General features: G+C 41.0%; 1 protein-coding gene across 1 annotated transcript in view; it reads right to left on the bottom strand.

The window, feature by feature from the left end:
• LOC139639148 (neurexin-1a-like) overlaps positions 1 to 26,559 on the bottom strand; it is a 253,518-nt gene that overhangs the window by 3,457 nt on the left and 223,502 nt on the right. Inside the window, 1 exon segment of the mRNA XM_071513215.1 lies at positions 10,585 to 10,663. Coding sequence (XP_071369316.1) covers positions 10,585 to 10,663 — 79 coding nt within the window.

The raw sequence follows: 26,559 nt of genomic DNA, 5'->3' as shown, positions 1-26,559 counted from the left end.
TATAAGAGAGTTTATGTGATTGCCAAATATCATTTTGATTCAAAATGATAACAAAAAAAGCAGATTGGTACACGATTTTCATATACTTTCCCTTTGCACTCTATTTTACATCTATTTTTCTGTAATTATTGTGAAGCATCCAGTGTTCTTACTATAATGAACTTGAAATGTTTGATAACATGGAATTAATATCAGAGAGCACGCTGCACTTTTGGGAACCATTTCCACCCGTGAATGGGGAAGTGATTGCATATCAGCAAGCCCACTTCATGTTCTGAGTGCTGTCCAAATCTAATACCACTCCTATCAACTCTGATAGCACTCTTCACTGTTCTCTCTCTTGTCTCTCACTCAATGATGATGCCCTTGTAGATAAAGTACTTTTTTGATTGCATCCATTTCTCTTCTTGAGTGACTGGTTAATGTTCAGAAAAACATTCCTTTGAACATTGTAATATTAGCTAATATCCTACACAGATGGCACCATTTGCATGTGTCTATTTTATGGCAGCTTTCATTCATGCCGGACTAAAGGGCAGAAAAGAGTAAACTGTAAAGGGCAAAAGGTCTTTCTCTTGCCTGCAGAAAGAGGGGATGCTGCTGCCTTTCATTGACCTCAGTCACATGTTTTCCAACCTGGTTAGACTGATCACCACACAGGTATGCTTCCAATGCCAGCAGACATTCAAGGACAAGCGGAGAGTACCACGGGGGGATTGAGTGTGACTGAGCGTTGCAACAGATTAGCTCTGCTTGTGACAAGCCCACTTATCCTTGCAGACAGGTGTGAAGAAAGCTCTCGCCTTGTGGGCAAAAGCCACCGGCTGACACGGCTCTTCCCCGGCAAGCCATTGTGTGGGCATTTACAGTGAGTTACTTTCATATTTGCTATCTATTCTTTGTTCGGGGTCAAAAAGTTGAAAGTGCAGATAACATGGCGGGTTGATGGAGGAGAGAGCATTTGTGGAGGCAGTCAAGTATTCCGTATGAGACTTCGCCTGTCTCTTACAATAAGGTGACAGAGTCGGAGGAGCTCAGAAGGCAGGAGGCCTCAGTCTGCCGCCTCAGGAGTCACGTGATAACAGTATCATGGTGTGCCGTTGCTGCTGAAATGATCTAACACCATCTCCCGTGCTGGGCTTTGTTACTTCCCCTTGTCTGGATCTGTTGATTGGCACCCCACAGATTACATCCACACCAAGACGTCATCATTGGGCAACCTTTTGTCGACGGATCATGGCTTTTCTTTCATGTGTGAGATTTGGTGAAAAAATATAAATCCATGCATTACAAATAGCGTGTAATACATGGATTCATACACAGTCAGATTCAAGTCAAAATGACTTATCTTTGTCATTCCTGCAAACTTAAATTCAAGCTGGTAGTGACCACTATTTAGAGGATTAATGCTGTGATTAAGCATGGTGCTGACACAGTCATGTTTTGTCCGAAAAGATTAACCTTCATTATAGCTCATTAGCTTGCTTTTAGCTCTAGTAGTGTCTATCAAACAGCCACCTGATGGCAGCCAGGGATCTCTCCTAGTCCGCTGGATTAACTGATACAGCTGACGTGCCGTCTCGTTTTATTACCCACGTGATTGGCCATGCAGCCTGGACCAATCCTGCCTTCCTTCAGCTGGGACCAAGCACAGTAATGTGATGGATACTGTGCCTTCAAGAAAGTCTCATAAGACCTCAGTCAAAATGCATCTGCCTGTCTGTTCATTAGCACTCCATCACCTCAGAATGAAGGCACATAAACTGGGGAAGAAATAGCGCCTGAAACAAGTGTTTAAAATGATGGCTGCTCTTATACACTCTACTCGAGCGTACCCAAGGGTAAAATTAGACATGGGGAAAATGACCTTAAAGTGGCGCCTAGCTTCACAGCAGCATAGCGGGGGTGCACTTGTGAAGCGATAGACGTAAACTCGGGGGGGGGTTAACTTTTGAAGGATCGCAGATGTGTAAAAGCTGCTGGAATAACTTTTTCCTCTCCATCTCATCCCAGAGCGAGACTTATATTACTGTATCATATCCAGACCATCATAAAGTCCTTGCTGTTTTATTCACGAGGACCGCGGTTAATGTTTCAGTCATTTCGTCACATATCATTTCCTTTTGCCGAGCCTAGCTGGGATTTCAGTGGGAGCGATACACCAGGAAAACCCGAAACAAAAAAGCATGGATGATCTCATATCTTTCTCATCCATAAATGTTGGTAAACAAAATGAAATAGCTTGGCCGAGAATTGCATCGGCTACCCAGACGGGCACTGGAGAATAAAGTTGACATGATGAGACATTGAACAAGGTCTGGCTTCAATGCTCCATTTTCTTGTTATTGGAGAGTTTATTTGATGGCCTCTTTTCTCTTGTTAATTCTACCTGGATTTTCCACAATGGATGCACAGGCTCAGCTCTCTCAGATATTAGCATTGGTGCAGTGGGACTACTCATTTAAATGACTTTGAAATGCCTGATGTGATTCCCCTTCTTTTTCCGACTTCTTTTTGCCTCATGCTCCCAAGGAGAGGAATGGGATCAGAGATTCCACCCTGTCAAGCGGGATTTGAATAAATGGTCCTCTTTAAAGACTATTTTTCCTCATTTGTCTCCAGCGAAAAGGTTCATTTGTTTGGTAATTTGCAACAGGGTGAGCCGGTTGATGGGGCCATGGAAGGAGGAAAACAGGGAGAGTGGAGGCGGCGGGTTACTTCAGGTGAACACAAGGCTTGTTATGAGGTAATGGAGCAACCAGGACTACTTAGGATATATTGAATGGACAGAGTTTGGCCTGACCTTTCATTAATGAGGGCGGTTAATAGGTAGAACGAATTGTGTAGAGTACACATGGATTACGCATTTTCATAGATATTCATCAGCACTCTGTGGCTGACTAAACACTGAGTTTATGTATGGACCAATAAATGATTTGGAGAATGAAGTAATTTGTAGCAAGAGGATAATTAAAGGAGATTTTGCATGAACTCGGTCACGCTGCAACCTGCAGCAGTGGATAATGTGCATCGAGCATCTTTGAGAGCTTAGGGAGGTACGGCTGCGGGACGCCTTCAGAGCGACCCGGGTTTAGTTGCCATGCTCACTGACACGTTGCTGCTCTTCAGCCAGATTAGTGTTACACCACCGTCTTACTTCACATATCCAGCCATAATCACCAGCTGTCGGGGGCGTCATATAGTTGCGGATCAGTCTGCAGACAGGTCACTGTATCAGCTGCAGCAGAGCCAAAACACTTATTAAATCCCTCTTCCCTCTTTAATTATCTGAGTGTCCTCGAGAAGTGATGCAACCCATCCTGTACTTGTGACATGCTGGCATGAGTGTGCCTGATGACAGCGTGCATGTGTGAGTCCGAAGTGGCTCTGCTCACGCTGATGGTGGAAGATGAACAGAGAGCTGAGTGAGCGCGAAATGAGGTCCAAGTGAGAATTATTAAAGGGTGTCTGGTTGAGTGCAGTAAAAGGTATGGTGTGGTTTCAGCTTTAGCCCAGAGGGGAGACTAAGGAGCAGGGCCAAGCTTACTCATCTTGAACACCAAGTCTGCTGAATTCACGTGTTAATTAGATTCCTATAGAGTCTAACGTTCATGTTACACCCTTCTACAGTCTATATTTATTATACTTCCTGCCACACATGAGATTTCCGTTGTGTTTGTGCTCAGAAAGTTAGCTGAATAGTTTTCCATTGCAAGTAGTTTATCAGCAAGCAAAAGTGAAGACTCACATATGGTGTGTTGTCAGATTTTTTTGAGACTAAATGTTCTGTGAACTGTTTCTGTATGAGTGCAGGCACACTCTTTGTTTCGTTGTTATGCAAATAGCTCTACTCATAAAGTCCAGAAAATGTATATTTGGGAAATCAAATTAGAGCCTGTATCATAGCAATAGTAATTACTAAGGCTTTTATGCTCATGCACCTAGAGTGAGGCCTGTCATTGCACTTTAAACATAGAGAACTAGAATGTGGTTTCGGCGCATGTTTCAGTAACCACAAAGAAGGGTTTATTCTGTGTTAACAGCCCTTGGTCTGTTACTGGAGACAGTTCTATGTCCTGACAACAAGGCAGCGACCAATGTTATATGATCATTATTCTCTTACTCTGGCTCAGGAAATTAAGTGTATGGATCGCAGCTCTTTCGTACCATGGCTGGATGGAGAGAACAATAAGAGAAATATGGCAAGTGTTTACTGCAGAAAGCAATTTTGCAAGTGGGGATTTGTTGCTAATGTTTCCAAGCACTGAATTTGCCAACTTACTTCTACTATTGCTACAACTGACCTTTGCCTGGACTTCTTTTCTTTTCTTGGGAAGGGAAAATCTGTCATGCCCCACTTAGACTAATAAACAGACACATTGTGTTAGCATCAAAGTCAGCACACCAAAAGATGTGTGGTAGAAAAATAAAAATAATTGAAAATATAAATATGGTGGGATCAGTCTACAGAAAGACTGACAGTAGCACTGGCATGAGTGTGAAATCCTGTTTTCTCTAAGAACACACTTCATTTAAAACTGGATGTCCAAAGAAGCCTTGTGTGGCATAATCCTCTCTGAGAGAGTGCAGAAAAACAAAAATGGCAAAAATCAAGATTGTCTGTATAAATTGGAATACTATGCAATAATAAGGGCAATTATTTTGTGCAAAAGAGCATGGATGATTGTTGAAGGTCGTCAGTGGTGAGCTTCAGCCAAATGCTTTGTTTGATGGACATGTGTTCTGATCACATTCAGTGGGCATTCTGACGGGTAATTTATTTGTTATGTATTTTATTTATTAAACCGTCTCTGCTGGCCCTATACAGCGGTAGTCTATTGGCATGCATGGTGCACTGTAGTCAACAAAGGAACCAATGAACACACACAGAGTTCCAGCTGGGTATGATTGAATAACCTATTAAATGTGGGCAGTGACCTCTTAAGCCAGCACAGTGCTCTTAATGTTTCATTAATCTCACAGCTACTTTTAAAACAATAATTTACTCTATTTTTTTTCCCCTCCTTGCTGAGCGCATTCCTGCCACTGCCATCAGGCTAAATAAGAGAGTTGCCATTTGCCATTTGATTTATTGGTTTACTCTATGTATTGTTTCTCCACCCATAAATTAAATCTATTAGAACAAATGTCAAACACTTTGCTAGCTGCTAATGTCACAGCAAAATGCTTGAGGATAGAGAAAGAAGAGAGGAGAGGAGGCTGAGGAAAACTAGAGATGATTAACCTCAACCTGCCCTTGGGCAATCTGATGGGCTGCTGGAGCTGAGAATGAAGACTGTAAGAGCTAATAAGAGCTTATTTGTGAAATGTAGAAGGGTGAGTAGTCTATAATAAAACTCACTGAGGCCTCTTGTGTTTACTTATCTCAGATAAGGGGCTCATTTCAGTGATACAGTGCAGATTTCACATGACTGAATGTTACATAATTAATGACTGAAAGGTAAATGTGTAGACATAAGAAAGATAAACACGCTTCCAGTGCTTCCAAAGATATGTTAAGAGATATCATTCTAGCAATGTGTTGCCTGTGCTACGAAAGGGGATGAGAGGCTGAGATTAGAGAATTGCAAGTTCAGAGAGAAGACATTATGTATTCTAAGATCAAGATCAAGAAAAACTTCCTTATGGTTCTTGCTTTTTTCAGCACGATGGGTATTGTTCTCTAGTAACTATTAAGAGAATGAATTTGGCCTGGCACCCTGGGTAATCCTGGGTGTTCTTAAAAAGAAAAAAAAATGTCAAATTAACATGAAAAACAATTAGAAAATTTCCACCTTAACAGTTGCCATCATACCCAGTTCACTCTCACTGGAAATGTCCTAAAGGACTTCTGTATCAACACACAGTACAAAACACCCATGGTTTTATATTTTGAACTTTTAACTGACACACTTACCGAGAGTGACGAGAGTGAATAAGCTTAATACTCTATTCTGGACTGAAGGGTCAGAAGCGTAGTGCCCTCACAATATTCCTGTGACCCTAGAAATCATCATGTCAGAAAGAACTGCTAGAAAAAGAAATAAGACTAAAAAAATACTAAAAGCATATCAGCAGAACTTGGCTAAATTTACCAAACATGTAATACTAGCTGCAAAGTAAAGAAGCTGAGAGGAGCAAAAAGCAGATGAGGAACAGAGACAGTTGAGGGACATGAGCCTGGATACAGGTCACCGGGTACCAGCTGCCCTCCATCAAGGGTCTGCATGATGCCAAAGAAAGGAAGCAGGTAAGTAAGACAGATCCTTTCCAACTGACCTTGTGCAACTAGGCAACAACCTATTCCACTAACTTTCCCCATGAAAACTGAGGTACTTCAAATTGGTACTTTGAAACCAGCACCAGCATCTCAGCAGATTCTTCACCAGGGCTTTTTCCCTGCATCCAGCTATTCCCAACTATATTTTCTCCAGGTGATCAACCAAGCCTTCACCCTGCCCTTCAAATGAATTTCTTATTTCTTGTGGAAAACGCCAGCAGACAGAGTCACTCTCCTAGGCTGAATATCACTATTTATACTTATTTAACACTAGAATACCCTTCAACACAATCTTATGTCATTTTCACAGGCTTTTGGACATCTATTGTCACTCTAATTGTCAATCTAAGAAATAAAACATTTTCTTGATGTGGTTTAGGTCTACTCAAAAAACACAATGTAAAACAGTTTTTGTCACAGAGACTACTATTTATGATAGAGAAGACTGGATATATGTGCCAGCTGCCTTTAAATTAACATATGTTTTAGAACAATAGCATGATCAGATCAACAGTGAGGCACTGTGGTTGCTCACTGAATTATGATTTTTAGGAAATGGCCAAACTTAACTTGTGTTATTGTAATTCTTAAGCCCTTCAAAAGACCCTGGATAATATTCAGCAAATCAGTGTATGCCAGGTAAAACATGATTTGTGACGGTCTCACAGAGAGTAACAATAAAGTAAAATTGTCCATATATAATCCAAGGCTGCAAACCACCTCCCTAAAATATGACTTGACTACATGGTCCATAATCATGCGTAATACCTGTATTAAAGCACCATGATTTTTTTAAGTATCCCAGAGTTGGGATTTATTGCCTGTGACATTCCAAGAGGTCGCAGTAAAAAGGAAAGAGCATATAGTTAGGTGTGAAATGGTTGCATTCACACCCATACTTCAATCTTAATGTGAAAACACTGTGATTAAGAGATGTAAGCACCCTAATCTTGTTTGAGTTTTCAATACTTGTCTTAAGATATATTTAACTTGTTGACTTGTTGAGGATTACACCTGTCCTCTAACCTCAGCAAGATTGATAGCGCCAGAAAACCTACAAGGAAAAAAAGTCTGAAAATGTCAAAATATTTTTAAAATATGTGATAACTTGCTGCCACATTGGAAGTAAGTCTGACTAAGATGTGTCCTTGGCAATCTTTTAGAACATATTAGTGCTCATTAGATTATATTGGTGCTTTGCATTTTAATTTTGTCAAAATAAACTATACTAAACAAAACAAAACATGGACAGCTACGCCTAGGGTATAGCACAAGAAAAACATGATTGCAGTTTGAACTAGAAGAGTACAAACCTCTGCTGAACAACAACGCTGAACAATTCTCCAACTTGCAAAGCTGCAGCCTCCCTAACAGTTTGTGTCTGTTTATAATTGTCTTACAGGTTTGATTTTCCAACAAAATAGTAAGTGAATGAAATGCTGTTTAGCAGCCAACTTGGAAGTCCCGGATGCTGGACTTCCCCAACAGCACATTAATGCAGCATAATAGTTATGGCTAAAAAACAATAATCATCTAATGGCAGAAATCCCAGATCGGGACCGTTGGGCCAATGACTATCTGTCCACCAAATTTCAGCCAAATCTGTTTGTAACTTTTTGAGATATCTTGCTAACAAGCAGACAAACAGACGGGTGAAAACATAAGCTCCTTCCAACTTCGTTGGCGGAGGTAAAAATAGGAAGGAAATGCTCACATGGAGACATCACTGTTGACGTACCTTGTACATTAAATGGAGTGGGTGAGATTGCATGGAATCTGAAGTACTTGGTGCATTTCGTTTCGCTGCACATGTAAACAGCTTCAACAAATATTTTTCATGATGGGAGTAGAGAAAATAGTTGCATTAATGTGTGCCTGTAAATGTAGTCACTGTGATATGCAACTGCCGGTGTCCTGCTGCTGAGTGTATGCAGACTCCCCAGCCCAGCCTCCTGTTACAGATCAGATGTGTTACAGCATCATGGGCCTGTGTATCCCTCTGTGGTTTCCTCAACCGGGTGGGGGGGGGTTTCAATTTGCTGCAGTATGATCTAATCTGAGTCCTGCGGGATGATAAGCTCTGCTGGTACCTCTGGCTTGCCGTGGATTCCGGAGGTAAGAGAAATAAAGCATAGCAATAAGTAAGTTGCCCCGATTGATGTCACTCGATGGCTGATAGGGCCTGCTGTGGGACGAGAATCCAGAGATATACAGCATGATCTAGAGTTGACCTTGGGCCAGAGATGACTCTCATAATAGTCTGTTTCAAAGCTCACCTCTTGGGATCACTTTGTTAAACACCCATACACTCCTAGTGTGCATTTGGCCTTCACTTTTGAGCTCACAGACTGAACTGATTACTAAAGTTATTAATTTAAAAATTATGTGTTATAGGTGTCAACTTATTAAAATAAGTTGATTGAACAGTAATATGAGAAAGTAGTCCTCTATCAGTGACAGAGGATCCAGTTCTTTATGCACGGCAACGCTGTCGGAGATACAGTGGTGAGTGCTTGGCAGAGCGTGTGAATCGCCCTGAATGTAGATATTAATCAGGATACGGTGTTAGACAGCTGCCACCCTGGGAGCCCACAGCTCTGGTGTCAAATCCCCTTCAGTGATCACAGAAGGAGAGGGATACTCTGCTCAGGGAGTGTGCGTCTCCGAGCATCACACAGTTCGCGACTGATGTTTTGGCAGATGCCCTTGTCAGAGAATACCGTAATGCAAACTGCTTAGTGTGATTCAGTACGCAGACCAATCTCCTGTGTGCGGTGCTTGACGGAGGTAGCAGATGTACATTGGAACTACCTATTGTGCAGGTGCCCAATGGGGATACCACTGTAATGTGCAGTATATAGGAAGAAACCCGGTCTCGCTAGTCGAGAGCCAGAGGAGCAGGAAGACAGGCAGACTAACAAGTTAGTAGTCTAGGCTGTGGGGCAGACATTAATTTAGTAGAGGCTTTATTACCACATACTGATCGATAGCAGATACAGATGGAGTGGGGGGCCTTGGGTCTGGACTTAATTGTTCTCCTTGCTTTCCATCCCTCAGAATGCATTTGAAAATCCTTTTATTCCTCGGTAAGCACCAGGGCTACACTTAATTGCCTTCCAAGAGTGGCAAGGTAAGAGATTAGAAGTTTGGCTTTATTGCCGGGAATAAACATACTGAGAATTGCAATCCCAATTTGTCAGAACAATGTTAATGTAAACAGTTAATATTATGGAATTATTTGAAAAAAACAAAGAAACAAACCCAAACTGACTAACCCCAAAAAACCCACTTGGGCCAGTTGTATTGTAAATTGTCAGCAGTTCTGGAACATATAGTTATAACTGTGGACAAAAATAATTCTTTGTGTAGGCCTATTTGTATTATGAAGAGAGATACACGATATGTGGAAAAAACAATAAGCACCTAGAGATGTCATGATGTGCAATCAGCTGTCATGAACAATGGAGTACGTGAAACAACAGGACAAACTCCCACTGCTTGCTGCAAAATTTAATTAACAGCTGTGGGGACCCTCTGCACTCATAACAGAGTGTTGAGAAATCAGCCTTCACACACTCCTCTCTGGGTTTACGCTTATTGATATCATTTGTTGGAGTCATGTGGGGTCTGATAATTACAACTGTGTGTTGCCTGGTCTTCCTGACAACTCCCCTGTTTGTATATTAACAAATGTGATGAGCTGATGAAGACAAATAGGTGCACAATTGAAACACAAAAGGTAAGGACTAATTAGACAAGTACAGCTATTTTGACATATGCAACACATCTAAAGCAGATCAGAGTTTTAGTTATACAAACATTTCTCAGAGGAAGAGTTGCTCTGGAGGCAGAAATAATCTCATGGGTTGAGGTAAACATCAATGGGCGGGGCCAAAGAATCAGATTTCTGGCTGAATAACATTAGACTGAAGCCCAGTAGCTAGTTAGCTAGCCTAAGCTAGTTAGCCATGAATGAAAAGAAAATGCCATTTATATGTTACATTTATAGTTTGAGCACAGTTCCTTCTTCAGGTTTGCCAGTTTCTGTATCTAACTTGCGCTCTGAAAAACTCTGCCTACTGAGTTTAAACTCAACCAATACGATTTTTTTTTTCTGCCTCCAGAGCAGCTCTACCTCCAAGAAATGTGTGTAGGCTATTACCAAAACTCAAATCTGCACATCTAAATGCTGTGTGTTAGCCCAGAGTGTACAATGTCTTGGTGGGGGTTGACTGTGACACACAGAGAGACACTGACACACCCAGAGAGAAGTAGAATAAAAAGAGATGACTAACCTAACCCACCTGAGCTCGGCTCACAGGGATCAATGTCCTCGTCGTCGCTCGGACACTCGGCTGATGCCACCAGCAGGTCGTCTGTTGTCTGACAAGAGAGAGACATACAGTAGAGAGGTGAGGGCATGAAACATTTTAACTGCATCGCTGCCGTGAGAGATATCGTCCCCACTCTGAACTACCAATAGTGGTGTATCCAGAGGGTTAGGTTAAGGAGAGAGGGGCAGATGAGAAGTGAATCCAGACAGCCACACTGTTTAGCCGCTGGATTTATCTGTCAACACAGTCACACGCTGCCTGGCGCGGTAGCAGCTGCTGCACCGCTTTCCAGGCAACACTATCCTCACCAAAAAAAACGAGATTTGATTATTAAGGAACAGTCGAGGCTAAAGTTCACAGCACAATTGTCAACTCACATGCTGCAGTGTGTGGCTTTGCATACCCCTCCAAGGGATTGTTAAGAACCGTCACAAAACACCTCTGACATTTAGAGGACAAAGAGCCATGAAAGCTTTAAAATAGAGATTGGAAAACAAAGAGCAATGCAGCAGAGGTTAAAATCAATATCATTGTCTTATTTCTTTCAGTTTGATTCAGTACCTCCTTTACAAAGTAAGAAACTAAAATAAACCAAAACTGTGCTAGATATAGAGGGGCTTTATTATTCTGCTGCCACATCTACTCTAATATCGAATCCATTGTAGACCGTTTTCCATGCACTTCCTCACCTGCCAAACACAATACCTTGTACCCTCTTGGAAAATGGGAAAGGGCAAACACAAGACTAGAAAAAAGTACAGTGTAAAACATTATACTGCAATGTTCTTTTATAGTCTTGCTTCAGGCCATTTGATCAGCTCTGCGTTAAAGGTCATTTCATTTAAGCATGGCAGCCTCTTCAGGGCGGGGGTAGCTTTTACGTTACAGAGCCCTGCTAAGCAGAATAACCTGCCGCCGTACATTTAGCCTTACACCTCTACTTATCCTTCTTGTACTAACATTTTTACTTGCACAAATTCCCGCTTTACAGTATTTAATCTACATTAATTTTTCACACACTGCTTAGTAATTCAGATCACTGTGAGGCATGCGTGTTTTTGACAGCTCCAGAAAATGAAGATGAACTTGGAGTTTTATTCAATTTAGGCCATTATTTAATTTATGTTGACCCTGCATCCAAATACATCTGCAAGTTAGATTAGTATTGACTCATCTTGAGGAAATTAAAGGTGATGTCATTTTGCTTAACATCCATTTGCCCGCATGTAATGTGATTTTATTGTCACTGTAACATCATTTCGACATTCTGAACATGAACCCACATCGTCTTTACATAATAGACCTGGAGATAATAGATCAAACCCATTAAGGGAGTTGTGGGAGCGGGCTGTTTTCGGTGCATCTGTGCTGGGTGAGGCCTGGGGAAGCCGTCCAAATGTAAATTTAATTTGCTGTGCATGAGGCTGATATACAGTGTCGGCCATCCAGATGGCAAAACCGCCGGATCCTGGAGTGCCACATCCATCACTTCAGCCATGTGATTTGTTTTTCCTGGCGGGAGATCCTGACACTCTGCACCGACTGGCAGAGGTACGGGAATAAAGGAATCAATACTTCTCTCTCTCTCTTTTCTCCCCCCCCCTTACTGCTCTCCTTCTCTCTCCTCTCTCTCTCTGCCTCTCACATCCCTCTTTTCTTTTCTCTCCCTTCAACCCTGTCCTTCTGATTTATTTGCAAGCGGAGAAGAGGAAGCAATGTGATGTGGGTGTACTAGATGTAGGTTAACTCCCCATAGAATAACCTGAGTGGAGGTGTACACCCGTTCGTATTTATAAGTTTCTCTGTCTCCTCATTTAGGTCAGAAAGCTATGAGGCCCTAAACTGTATCACCACAGTGACATCCAATACTCTTTTCGAATGAACATTTGATTTCACAAAGATCTAGACTTCAAATCAAATGACAAATCAAATTACTGGAGAAAATATTAACAATTTGAGTTATAGCAGGATCTATATGTTGGAAAAAAACCTTCCATCAGCAGGTCTGACCCTTCAAAAATGTAGGTGGATATGCCAATAATTGATATGCCACCCAAAAAAATCCAGGATTGTAGTTTTATTGTGAATTTCAGACAGAGACCCATGATATATACTTTTAAACCAATACCAATCACAGCTAAAATAATTTCATGCTCATTTCACCTTCCATGAACAAAGACTATGTGTAGATCTATCAAACTATAGCTCAATTGTGCCTGTAAGCCACATCGAAATCCAATCCTTTTTTTTTATCTATCTTATCAAAGTATCAACCCTATGCTACACTTTAAAATGAATCTGCTATGTGTATTGGAGGTAAGCCTCTGAATCAACAATAAAATGAATGCACATGTTACTGGACATAGGTCTGCCCCGCCAGGATTAGAGTGTAGGTCAACATTTTGATGTGGTCATGACCTGGTTGATATCCAATAACATTACCAATTCATGGTGTCCTTCTCCAACGCTTGGCTTCTTTTTCACCCGTGACAATTCAATGTGGGGTATGTGAAGGGCTTACCATGCAATATAACCACAGTGATGAAAACTGTGACAGGTAGCTTGGCTTGGATGCCAGAAAAGGACACTGAAATCTTTTCTGAAGGAGATGGCCTAAATAATATGGGGCACGCATGTGATGCTTTTGACATTGGTGTGTTTTTGAGTTGACATAAAAATTAGGTTTGCGCATCCAACATAAAAAAAGACAAGTTTCACAAGTTTCCCAGAAAAAACATGTCGTCGGGAGGGTTCATTAGTTCAACACTGTTCGGTTTACTGATGCAAAGAGCAGCATGCCTACAGGAAAGACACTCCAATAGACAAGCATATAAGCAAGTTGTACCTGTAGTTCATTACTGGAGGTATTTCTAAAATGCTGAAAGCAAAGGCTTGGGGCTTGCAGAGCGTCATTAATCTAGTGCTACGTCCTAAAGTGCTGAAGCCATGGTGAACCTACAGCACACCTCATTTATCTGACTGTGCTCAGAGCGGGAGAGAACATGGTCCTATGAGATGTAGTGGGAAAAGCTCAACAGTGTGGCCAGCAGTGGTAAAAGCCTGGGAAGACGATAGGGAGTATGAGACAAAAAGGAAGAGGGGGAGAAAAGGGAGATAGAGGGACAGCTGATTCTATTCTTCGTACAACTATAATATTGATACATTTTAAATATATCAAATACTTAGGATTTCTGGGGAATTCGAGCTACAGTAAAACACTCACACATGAGGATTGAAAAAACAAATCTTAAAAATAAATCTTATACGGCCATACTTAAAAGGCCGAGTACAGGTATGTGAAGGGAAGATATCGACTGACCTTGGCCCAGGCACTGATTGAACTATCAGGGGTGATGTGGACCTCGAAATTCCAACCTGACTCAGCTAAAGGCGCCCTGGTGCCGCCTTTAGCTCTGTCACGCTGGCTTTCGATCTCCGAGGATTGATAATGCTCCGCCTTAATTAGACTTCCAGGCCAACCCGTCGTCCGCATGTGCTCTTTACTGCCTTGCTAAGTCAGCAGCCTCTGTTCTGCTGGACACCAGGTTATCTACAGCCCTACAAACCCTTATCTCTGCCGCTCCGCTCCCCCACTGCCTAATGCCGCTCTTGTAATAACTGTTGTGTGGACAATATGGAGAAGGTGCCTTCACTGTAATGCAGCACACTTGTACGCTTCCATCCCGAATGCATGTTTTCCCCTCTGAATCCTTGCCTGACATAGTGTGTTGGGGGGGGGGATGCTGTGCTGCTGCCCCGATGCTCAAGAGCAAGAGACGCCTCCTCTGTGATAACCTGTCGGCACGTCTCTGTGGAGAGCTATGGGTTTTCACATTGTTTTCTCTCTGGTCTAATTTGATGAATGCTCTCTGGCACACAACATGTCTCTTTGGAGACGAGCTGAAAGTCAGGAGGACACTGAAGGCATCTGAAGGGTTTATCTGAAGCATGCCTCTGCTGTCCCGGTAATGTATTCCGCTGAGAATGCTGGCTGCTTTCTTTCGCCTTTCTGGTTTTCTGCTTTCCCTAGAAAGCCCTGTTTTTCTCCAATCTAAGCTCTTGTTTTGCAAAACTGTGCCTTTGTATATTGCTGATCGATAGCAATAATAAAATGGATATCTTTTTTACTAAATTTCCAGAATCGGTTGCTCACTAAGATATGGTGTAAAGCCCAATACCTTTTCACAGTACCAAAAAGGGAGTATTGACATAAAAAAGGCCTGGTAAGTCTGTCTCGATAGAGAAATCAAACAGAAAAAGGCTTAGCTGCATTATCATACCACATCAGAAACCTTCCTCTCTGCCTTACTGGATGTAAACTTGCAGAATTTGCCTCACAAGCTGTCCTGATCTTTCTCCGTCTGCTCCTTACTGTTCGCTTCTAGGACCCATATGCTCATACTGCAAACAATCCTTTATAGGTGTGTCTTACGGAAAAAAATGTTTCTCTGGGGATGCAGAGGCCCGACCGCTGGAAGACGAAAAGTTCAGACCATATCTACTGCTTTAGTTCTCTTTTTAGTAAAATAACAATGTCAAAGTATGTACTGATTTCTTCTATCAATCAGTGTGCTTTCTTACAAAAGAGCACATTGATAAAAAAATTTTATTATAATGTTGGACTGTATTTTATACAATTTCACATTACTTTATATGGTAGAGAGCCTTTCATGAAATTCAAATTAACTAAATGTCTAGTCTGAAAAAGGTAAAAACACGCTGCTTTCATTTGTCCAAAGATTTCGTATCGTATGTTATGCAGACTTCATCTTTAGGTTTTATTACTTTGTTTTTAACAATATTTTCCTTCAAAATTGTTCAGAATTGTTAATTCTGCCTTTTATGTCAACAAGCTGTTATTAGATCTCTTATTGTCAATTGGATCCAGGTATAGGACAGACGCTAATTCAGAAAACATGAGCATAATGTGGATTGTGTGTTTCACTGGAGCACTGGAGTCCAGTTGTTGAGGATCACAATCAGCCTGTGAAAATACCATGGCCATGCAACAATTCAACTTTGATATGCTAAAACTATTTTATAGTGCTGAGTGCTTAATTAGCATTTTATTTTATATAAATTATGCATATAACCATTTTAAATTTCAGATACAAGCAACCACAATTCTTTCCATAAAATTTATGCTTTTGTAGTTTTTATGTAACCAGAAAGGTTACATAAATTGAAAATATATTTGTTAGTACAATTGTGATTAGCATTCGTGACATGGTGCTTCAGAGCACAAAATAGTAAAACTTGAATCAGACTTAGAAATGAAGTCTATACAAATGTAGCATAAAGTGTGTCATATGGGTTGATAATGTGACTGCTCCCATGGCACTAGGTACTTTGTGTAGTCTTCAAGTTTCTTTTATTTTAATAATCTCACAGCAGTTCCAGCTACATCATGTGAGGACTATACTCAAGCATCCACTTTAAGTCAATAGTATGGCTGAAAACAACACTATTTATATCTGTCTGTAATTGGCAGAACCCCTTGAAGCCAAAGCAGCAAATGCTCCTAAAAGCAGAAGAATCAGTATTCTATATTTGTTTTCTGTTCACACCATGTGCCATTATTTCTCATCCTGTCATTGATTTACACTGATAGTGGCCTGCTAGTGTCCAGCTCTGACCAGGGTTGCAGTCTGCTCAGACTAATTGGGAGGAGTTTGTTGTCCTAAGCTTCACTCTAGCAGCAACACATCATTAGTCTGCCAGTGAGAGAGAGGGAGGCAGTGGGATGGCAGCTAGGAATGGCCCGTGGTAAGACACCTTGCACTGAGCACAGATTGATTTGGTCAGACTCTGTCCACCTAATATGCTTTTGATATGTTAAAAACTACAGTTCAGAAGTCTAGAACAATGGAAACTGGTAATTTCTGTCGATGATTCACTCACTTTCCGTTTCAGTACACACACTCTCCACTTAACCATGGTAACTATCATACTGCAGCACCAGCTCTTATCAGAACGCCTGATGACATCCAAGTGTCTAACTTAGCACCATGGAACTAGGTCGATGTTGATGAATAATTTAGTCCCAGATGCTCAATAGATTCCAACTGAATAATGAAGGCATGTGGGCCTCTAAGACTGTGAGTTCAGCTCAGTGTATTGCCTGGCCCTCGCCCACACTCTTCCCACTGCTGGTCTGCCAAGCTGTCAACATCATGGACTCAGAAATACAGAGACTTCAGCAAGGGGAAAGACAATGAAATGGCATTATCACTATCACAGTTAGACTCACACTGTTAGAAATGTAGATAGTCACTGATGTAGCTTCGCTGAAGAGTTACAACAGATTCTGCAATTCTCAGCAAATGGGTCAACAAAGCCTCAAAACAGGCATTGCCAAAAAATATATGCAATAAAGCAAAAAACAGGACCAGGCCCTTCATTATATGTCCCAGGAAAGGAATTGTTGAAATGTAAAAAAAAAAAATTACATATATATCGACTGGAGGCACATTACAATGTAAAGGGACTGTTTTACAGGGCAAGAATTATGCCTAGATATGAGATAATCCTTTATTGCACTACATCTGTTTGCATACAACACCATAGTTCTGTCATAATATATACTGTATATATACGCATATCACTTGAGGTATCACATGCTCCTTCTATGACCCTTGGGCTTATGAAACCCTTTTAAAGCCCATTGGATAAACTCAAAAATACATGGTGGTCACCCTAAAGCCAACGCTGTTTTTGTTTATGCTGGATAAGAAATAATACTGTTTTACTTGCTGAAGGGATAATGCACCGTGTCCCTGTCATTTTATAATTTACCTGATTGCTGGGTCATTTTTTTCTCGTAGTATCTTTTTCTTGTAATAATAGCAAAACAAAACATCTTGTCATAACAAGCTAATCTTATTTTGAGAAAAAAATAGAAATAGTAAGAATAGACATAGCTTTCAAAATTGTTTCCTTTTAACAAATCGCTAGTAATATTCCATGTTAAAGCACAGAATCTACTATAGTTGAATAATCTTATGATTAACAAAAATGCACTCTCAACAACAATCCTGAATTTTCTGGTTTGAACCACCTTCAGTTGAAAGAACAACAAAACAGATCACAATTGTAACACTGGAAACAACTAGTAAATACCTAAAGCCCTATAAAGCATGTGAACAAGCCAATGAATGTATAGGTAGTGTGGTTTTTCAGACTGCCAGAAGACTCATGCAAGAGATGCTGGCATTTCTCAAAGGCAATTAACTTTGAAAAATTGGTATCTGTTGTGACTGCATGTGTATGCCATAACATAAAACAGGCCATGGTGGACAGCTGTTTTCAGTCGCTAAGTTATGAGACATCGTCCCTTTTGGGAGAAAGGCTTTGCTTTATTTAAAATGAAGCAGCTGTTGCTGCCACTGGACCTCAGGCAGAGTATCAGAGTGTCATTAAAAAAAGAATGGTCTGAGGCTCTCCATCTCCTCCCCTGGTACCCACATGTTCCTGTCTTGCCATACATCTTCCTTGAGGCTTAAGTCACTGCACCCCAGACAGTCTAACAAGGTGCTAGAAGGCAACTCCACACACCTGGTACAACTGCAGTATACTGTATGGAAACATACTAGCACACAGACACACACCTCTTCAAACACAATGTACATTAGTAAAATACCCTATACTGTGTGTTTAATGGCTATCATAATGCCACTTAGGATAAGGATAAAATGTGCTGTTGCTATCAGCAGGAATAATATGAAAATGTGTTGCTTGAAAGGTGTGTGAATATTTCAGTTACACATAAACAGTTTGGTGGATTCAATCTGCCCAGAAAACAATTGTTTGTTAATGTGTATGTCTGCAAACAAGCAATGTATTTCATTATTACTGAGGTGTGTAAAGGTTCCTGTTGCTGTATCAGTTTGCAAATGAATTTCTCACAGTGGAAATAAAGCAACGTCAAAGAAATGAATACAGTGAAAAAGAACAGATTTAGGTTCAGAACACGCAACTTAACACTTCAGTAACGTCTTCAACACGCGGACGCACACACAGGAAATCACAACAGAATAAAATAAGAGCAAAATCCCATGCAGCATTTCTCCAGCTCAGTGCGCCAATACTCGCAGTCAATACTCAATAGTTGTTTGCTTGTTTCTTTTCTCTCTATTCCATATTGTTTCACGTTATCAGTTTCTTGGGAGGGTTGAAACTACAATCACCTGTGTTTGTCATCATTTGTTTTGCTGTAGCCTTCCTTCAGAAAAAAACCCAAAGAAAAAACAATCCACATCCATTATGACTTGAGAGGCATGGGAATGAGAGTTCATTGGCAGTCAATGAGAGGTCAATTGCTCACTCAGTGTACAGGGCCAGAAAGGCTGCTGCACTGTTTGCAAAGTGTATTCTTCACAAATACAGTAGAAAGCTGAAAGGGAAGGCTGTGTGTGTGAGAAGGTAACACAAGGGAGGAGTGTAAAGGTGTGCAGTACAGTCTAGATGTGGGTGAGGGGTAATTACAGAGCCGCTTCAAAAAGTACACATGCCTGTGCCCTCGTTAAAAATGCCCCCTCTCGGGGACCTGAGAACACTGCTGTGTGAGGACTTCTTTAGATGTGGCTGCTTCAAGGCAGCGCTGTGCTGCTTTGTAGATGTGCCTCAAGTCCCCCTTAGGACCCATTCAACTTGCGTCTTCCTTCTTTTCCAGGAACAGTCATCCACACGGCCTTAATGTAAACTCATCGCTAAGCGCCGCACTTGATTCGCCGAGTTAACCAATGAAATTTGTCCGATTGAGTAGGAGGGGACGCTCTGTCCACACAGTCCGTATCGCAGTCAACGTCTGCGTCAAACTATCACCATGTCAAGCACTGACTCATAGAGAGCCAGGCGTGATTTGTGCCAAACTAGCCTTTGCACTTGTCAGTCTTTGATGCTGGTGGCCTACGCTATTGCTTAATTCTTCCTCTCACACAGCTTTAAGACAAACACGGCATACTACGTACTAGATATAATGAAGAATTTATTTTGAGATTTCTAATTAACAGTAGTACTTCATTACTAGGGACAAATAAATAATGTGTAGGCAATACAGATGAGTGCCTGTAGCCATGCACATAGAGGTGCTGTCATGTTATATACAGCTCTTAGCAGATTACACAGGAGAAAGCTGGATGCCTTCTGTTAGCTACACGCTCACTGCTGCTCTAAATGATACATTTTTAATAATATATGGAATTCATAAAACGCGAACACCCTCCATCTATCTCCTACGCCGCCCTCTCTTGTTCTCTCATTTCATCTCTCTAGTCAATGCATAAACACTATTCCGTGGAAGTATATTACATGGTCGACTTTGTCCCACCCCCTTATCCTTGCCTTCACACTTCTCAGATAAATGAAATCTGTCTGCAATGAAGCATTTTCCCCTCTGGATGCCCTGATATTTTTGTTATCTGAAATCGAATCTGGAGCTCAGAGAGTGTCTGTAGCTCGCCTTGGTAGTAATCTGGCCTGAGAGCAGAGAACTGCCCAAGAGGAATATCATACACTAAGGAGAAGCTGGGGAATGAGAAAGGAATAACAATTACTAGGGAATGGCCTCTGTAATCACGGTGCTCACTATCTAAATGCTAAGATAGAAACACTGGTCATGCTGGGGAAATGGTTTGCCTGAATCCAGGAAGACTGTGCAATTCTTCATGTTCATGTCCACAGTCTTTTCCCTTTAAATCTAAAAATAGATGACAAATCTAAACGTGTGTTTGTGTATATGTTTGTTTGTGTGTGTTTTGAGAGAGAGAGGGAGAAAGAGAGAGAGAGAAGGATATTAAGCTTGGCCACAAATCACTGTCTTCCTGACTTTACCTGCGCCTTGACATGCAGTCCCAGTCCCTCATCAGGTGACAGGACCAAATTTGTCATCCTAATATAGATGCCATCACGGCCGAGATGAATGTACTCGGGCCTAATTCCCATGTGTAACGTTTGCAAAAACATGACATGAGGAGAGAGGAAGAGCAGCTTTGTCCTACAACCGCAGACCAGGTCGCCTGTAGCTCCCACAGAGCATCATCATAATCAGATTTCCGTCCTCCAGGTCTAGATGTGTCATTCGCGAGGGGCCGAGCGTGGCCCCCCTGTAACGTAATCAGCTCTGCTCTCATTCAGCACAGAGGAAACACAAGGCACAGCCAATGGAACTTGTGTTTGAAATAGGAGAAACGTTATCTATATATGTAATCATAAGCGTGCATTGGGCAGCATTAATTACGCCTATTTAAATTCAAAAGGATATCACTTTTTACAGCATGACTCAAATTAGCCTTGGTTGTGTGACAGTGTGTTAAAAGGATGCTAACCAAACAAGTTTCAAATTTTTTCAGACATTCCTCTCCCAAGGCCATCTTGTGTGTTACTCTCTTTCTCCTCATAGTCCACTTATCTTACAACCTAACAAGCCCCGTTTGCTGGCATGATGATTCCTTTGTTCCATTCAACTCCCTGATGTTTTTCCTTTTAATTTGAAAATGTATTTCTTAATGATGTTGCTAAATACTGTACTCCCCTCTATCCCTATCCCCCATCTAAGCCTCTCCTATAGTTCCTGATCTGATGTCGAATCTATTTTGGAACCAGACATCTTCATAGGCGTACAGCATGTTCTCAATACATCCTGAGACTGTAGAGACTCGATTATAGCACCGGTCTGAAGTCCACAGCAAATTACACAGACGGACATAGATCTCTACTTTTATATGTCAAGGTGTTGTAGTTTTAAAGCTCGCTAGTATTCTTAACAGTATTTATTTACACTGTATTGTCTTTCAGAATGAATAAATGGCAGTTAAAGTGCACAATAGTATTTTATTTTTAGTTGACACCTTGAGGTTTCTACAAGCAATGGAGTAGATGGAGGGTTTTATCCCAGAATAAAACAAGCATATAAATTCTATGTTCCTCAGCCTCAATGTTGGAATGTTTTTGTGAGAACTAAAATTGGACTCATAGTACTTTAACATAAAAAACTAAAACTAATCCTTTTTTATATTATCATTAAAGTGAAATTAAGAATCTTTTACATAGAGAAGGAATGTATTCTGGAAGGATGCATGAGGCAGCATGTTGCACAGTCTGCCAGCTTTTGAGGAAATAATTTTTAAAAATAGAAATGGTAATACGTCAAGATACTTCATTGAGCAGTTGGCACAAAACTCATGTTCATAAAGACAACGTATTACCCAACTGATCACAGAATCTTGCAGGTGGGAGTGATGCGCTCTGCCACAAATTGTTTCACATTCAACAGTTGGCCCCAGACCATTTTCTTCCCGTACAAATCATAACAGCAAATGTCCTGAGAGACAACAATATGGTCTATGAAACATGTTGTAAAGCTGTCAGTGTCAATATCTCCTCCACACAAAAACACTTTATAAAACAACAGAGACAACATTCACACTGCGGAGGTTTCATTCTTGTCATACAAACAAACTTAGTGGGACTCTACTGAATGACAATCTGTAGTCCCCTGTAATGCTGCCAGAAGTGTTATGCTGGTGACTCTGTGTCAAGACTGTCTTGAAAATAATTATTACCTGGTAAACAGTGATTATATAAGCAAACCTTGAAAACAAACAAACATAAAATTGTATCTACTAAAGGCCAGTGAGCCGTTTAAGGCTGGAAACATACTTCAATTTTATTACTCTACATGTACGCACAGTGGCTGCGTTGCAAACAGCATTGTTCACATACTCGTATGTGTAGCTTTTGTCCGACTGGAGGTTTTGGGGGGGCAAAACACGTAGCGGACGCATAGCGTACATTTTTGAGGACGTGCACAAAGAAAGCTCCGAATGACCGCAGGATGCACGCACGCGTAGGCCTAATTAAAGCAAACTATGTTTCTGCCCTAAGGCGTCAACACATGAGGCGTCCTGGCATCAGTTGGCTGAAGTGCAGACCATGAAACCTGTGAGGTTCTGGGTTTGAATCTGACCTGGGACCTTTGTTGCACCCGAGTATCTCTACTGTCAACTACCAAAGACATGCAAAAAAAAATTCCAAAAATGTCAACACACACCACAATGGCATGCATGTATTCACCTCTACCAAGGTGGACTGGCTGAGTGAGTCACATGGAGGCTGTGTGTCTACAGCGCACAGTGTTGAAGGGCAGTTTCCATAATGGCCCCTGATGAGGCTGAGATGATGGATACGGTGTGTCGCTGGGAGTGAACGCCTCGGGCCTGGGGCCACTGCAGGTCTGCAGCGTTACTTCCATTGCCATCTGTCAGCACTGGGTGGGCACGGCCCATGACCAGGCCCAGGGCAGCACACTCCTGGGCCGTCTAAAACAACACACGCCTCACTTCAGGAGCAAGGGTTGGAGGCTAGCAAGACGCACAGTGCTGCAGAGGAGCGCTGTCCGTCTACATATCCTGCCAATTCCTCCTGTGTATGCTCTCATCAGTTTATTATTGTTACCAAAGACTATACCCCAAGCTACTATATTATGTGTTGTGGCTTTTCTGTTTGTTGGAGAACTTGAGCCACGGTTGGTGCTGACACCAGGCGTTTTCGAAACAGGGTGAAAAAAATAAATCTAATAAAACCTGGAAAAATTAATAGTGCACCTGTCATTGAACTGTAAAGCCTTTGGATGACCATCACACTCTTTTTCCCAAGCTGATCTAAGGGATCATTTTGTAGCATGATGGTCAGTCCCATACATCTGCATTGCAGGGGGAAATCTTATCCTGAGGATGTTTACTTTCTGTGAATAATTGAACATATCGTAACCACATAGGCCGCTGGCACTCAGACTGAACACTGCAGTGAGTTTATGAGAAAAACTGTTTCTAACTTGCATATTAGGCAGTGCACATTAACATTGTTGGGCTTAATATCCCAGATGAGGTAAGACTGATCAAACATGACTGAACCCTTGTCTATAATCTTTCTCCCTGTTCATCTGTAACATTGTGTGTTTCCTCAGTAACCTCTCGGTTTGCTGTGCATGTGTCTCTCATTTTTAATTAGCGCACACAGAGAGGTAGAAATGATTAAAAAGTATGTCTGCTTTTCGTCTTACAATAACATGGGCCTTTAGATGAGTTGAGGAGAATTGTTCCACTTGGTTAGCAATGTGACAAGCAATTCCTATTAATACAAAAATGAAAAGCAGACTAGAGGAAAAAAACCCTGATTACAATCAACCCTGCAAATCAGTAATTTCCCATTTAGCTCTGCCCAATGCAGGATTATTAATGTTGTGAAATTGGTTCTGACAATGTTCTGTGTAGACCCAACAAAATAAACTACCCACTTAAAGCCACCCATGTTTCAGTGTAAATCGTACATGTCTGTATTGTTTATTTTAAAACGGCTATGAGACGGCTGTCTGGGGCTAATCTGCCAAAGCTCTCTAACAAAGGAAGGTGCTCTATGTACAGTATGTGTGTGTGTATGATCATAAAGAAAGAAAGGACTGGTTGGTTTTAAGGTATGAACTGCAGTGCTCACTGTTTGTCAATGAAAATGGCCAGCACAAGTGTTTCCCCCAGTGAACAACAGGCTTCTTATGTCTTGAGGTGAACTTTGATTTAGCAAAAACAAACAATATCTGGCAAACAAAAAATACAGCTGGGGCAATACAGTCCTTCATGTTGTATTTACACTGAATGTAAGAAATATTCAGGACACTCACTCTTTTCAGGAAGTACACTGATGAGGTGAATCCAGGTAAAAGCCATTATTCCATTCATTTCCCTTATTAAATATATTCCAGTCATGAAAAGCCATTAAAAAACATATTTAAAAAAACAACAACTGTTATGCCTGACCTGAACGTCAATGGTGAGAGTGGCGTGTACATGAGCCACAGCTACATGACTGATACCAGCACAGCAAACTGATGCCGAACACAAAATGAATAAAGTACACCTACGTTTTTTACCCTGTAAAAATGAGCAGTAGCCTTACTTTTTACTGTCAATTATTAAGGATACAGTTCTGCCAAATATGCCATGCTTTTTTGTTGACGGCTTGAATTTTTCTGTTGCGTTACTTGACAAGAAAAGTGCCTTTCTGACTGACTGAGTGTATGCCTGTCAGTCAAACCCCACAGTATATCATTGTAAAGAGTCTGTTGCTTAGGAACTCAATAAAATAAAAATGAACAGAAAAGGATGGCAAATGATGACCATATTGCTGTTAGGGAAGACAGAGACATGATAAACATAAAATGGTTGCTCCTGTTAAATAACAAAAAAAAAGCAGGATAGGCAAAGGATGGCGTCACCATTTATGTAGGTTTATAGTGTACTGTAGGAACTGCAGTGCAAGTGAAAAGTCACCTGGAGACATAATTCATGTGTTGTTTCTGTAATCATTGCCAGATCAACCCAAATTTGTGAACATGAACGACTGGAAACAGGCTCTAATCTGCTATGTCACCAAGAGGCAAATCCTTCATGTACCATTTTACATAAACTAGAGACTACCTTGCATGGTTGTTTACATCTAAATGAGCTTTATTCATTGCCAACGGGTATGAACTACAATGTGTAGCTCCAGGATACAGTTTTAGATCTTTTGTTTCTAGCTTTGGGAGAGACTTGCTCATGTACATATCTATCCTGAAGATCAAAGGAACAACATGTGTACAGTCAATTCTGTTTTAGGGTTGATATTTAATGTAAGATTCAAGGGCAGAAACTACATTTTGTTTGCCTTGATTGTGGCTTTTGACTTAATCAGCACCCTTTCAAAAGCAGATATTATACACCTCAAACGAAATTTAGTCTGAATCTAGAACATATCAGGACACACCTATCAACTGGGGGCAAAACTGCACTGTATGTGTGCAGCTGCCTGAGGAGCGCTTAATACCGAAGATAAATCTCAGGTCTGAATACTGATGCATGCAGGATTAGTATTAAATCTATGCTATGCAGACTTATTGCAGCCTTAGCTTGTAAAACAATAATCCCTACCAGTATCAAGACAATCATAACAATGCCTAAAGGTAGCACCGGATACAATAAAAAGACACAGTGTATGAATGATTATAAAGGGACAGAAGCGGCAGACTGAGCAGTAATGTCGTACTGAGATGCAGACAATGATTCACCACAAGATTACTGTGACACTAAGTTTATCACAGTGCGTTTATAATAATCAGTAAGGGAGGCTTGGATGTACCCTACTGCATTGAAGGTGTAGCAGTGCAGCATGTCAAATCTCTGTTTATCCCTGTGAATTATAGGGAGGCCAAGGTTCTCCCCTCGTCTTAGGGACCAAGACAAAGAGAGTCACTACGAGCCAATTCAGCTGGAACTGAACCATCTGCTGAGAGTGGAAATGAAATGGCCCATACAATGTCTTTTGGATGTTCCTCACTTCCCCGAAGGTAAGGCCATTACACCCACCTCACCTGGGGTTAACTCAGAAACAGTGGGGCTAATTGGCTGTTTGGTTGCACAAACGTCGGTGACGTAGTGGGGATTAATTCTCTCTGGGAACAGACTGTGATCTGCATTTCATGAGTTTTCAACAGCAATAATCTCAGAAATAGCTATAGCACAGGCCAAAAGGGGTACAGAAACCCAGCCAGCTACTGGGTTGTGTATAAAAAAAAAAAAGAGGTTGTTGTGTTATTAAATATTTAGTAATGCACATTATTGACTATCTAATATGAGAAAGAAATTAGTCATCGGAACCATTCAGTAATATTATTGTTACAATGCATTTCAGAATATTACCTGTCTGATTGTTAAACAGCAATGTGATTATAGTTACAGTATGTTGTTGTATGTATGTATATGGTTTTTAATGACCAATTTTTTTTGTAGTTGTACTTCATTGAAGGGAAAAGAAAAACACCGATAACAGGCCCAGTAATTAGCATTTAAATTTGTTGTGGAACAAACAAAACAGTTAATATTTTATTTGTGTGTAAATACAATCATTAGGAGT

This window comes from Centroberyx affinis, unplaced genomic scaffold, assembly GCF_046629955.1.
Source record: "Centroberyx affinis isolate AG114_WGS23_722 - 3 ecotype Tasmania unplaced genomic scaffold, CSIRO-AGI_Caff_v1 ptg006867l_1, whole genome shotgun sequence".
NCBI classification, from domain to species: domain Eukaryota; kingdom Metazoa; phylum Chordata; class Actinopteri; order Beryciformes; family Berycidae; genus Centroberyx; species Centroberyx affinis.
Note: the sequence above shows the minus strand (reverse complement) of the source record. Positions and strands in the feature narration are given on the sequence as shown.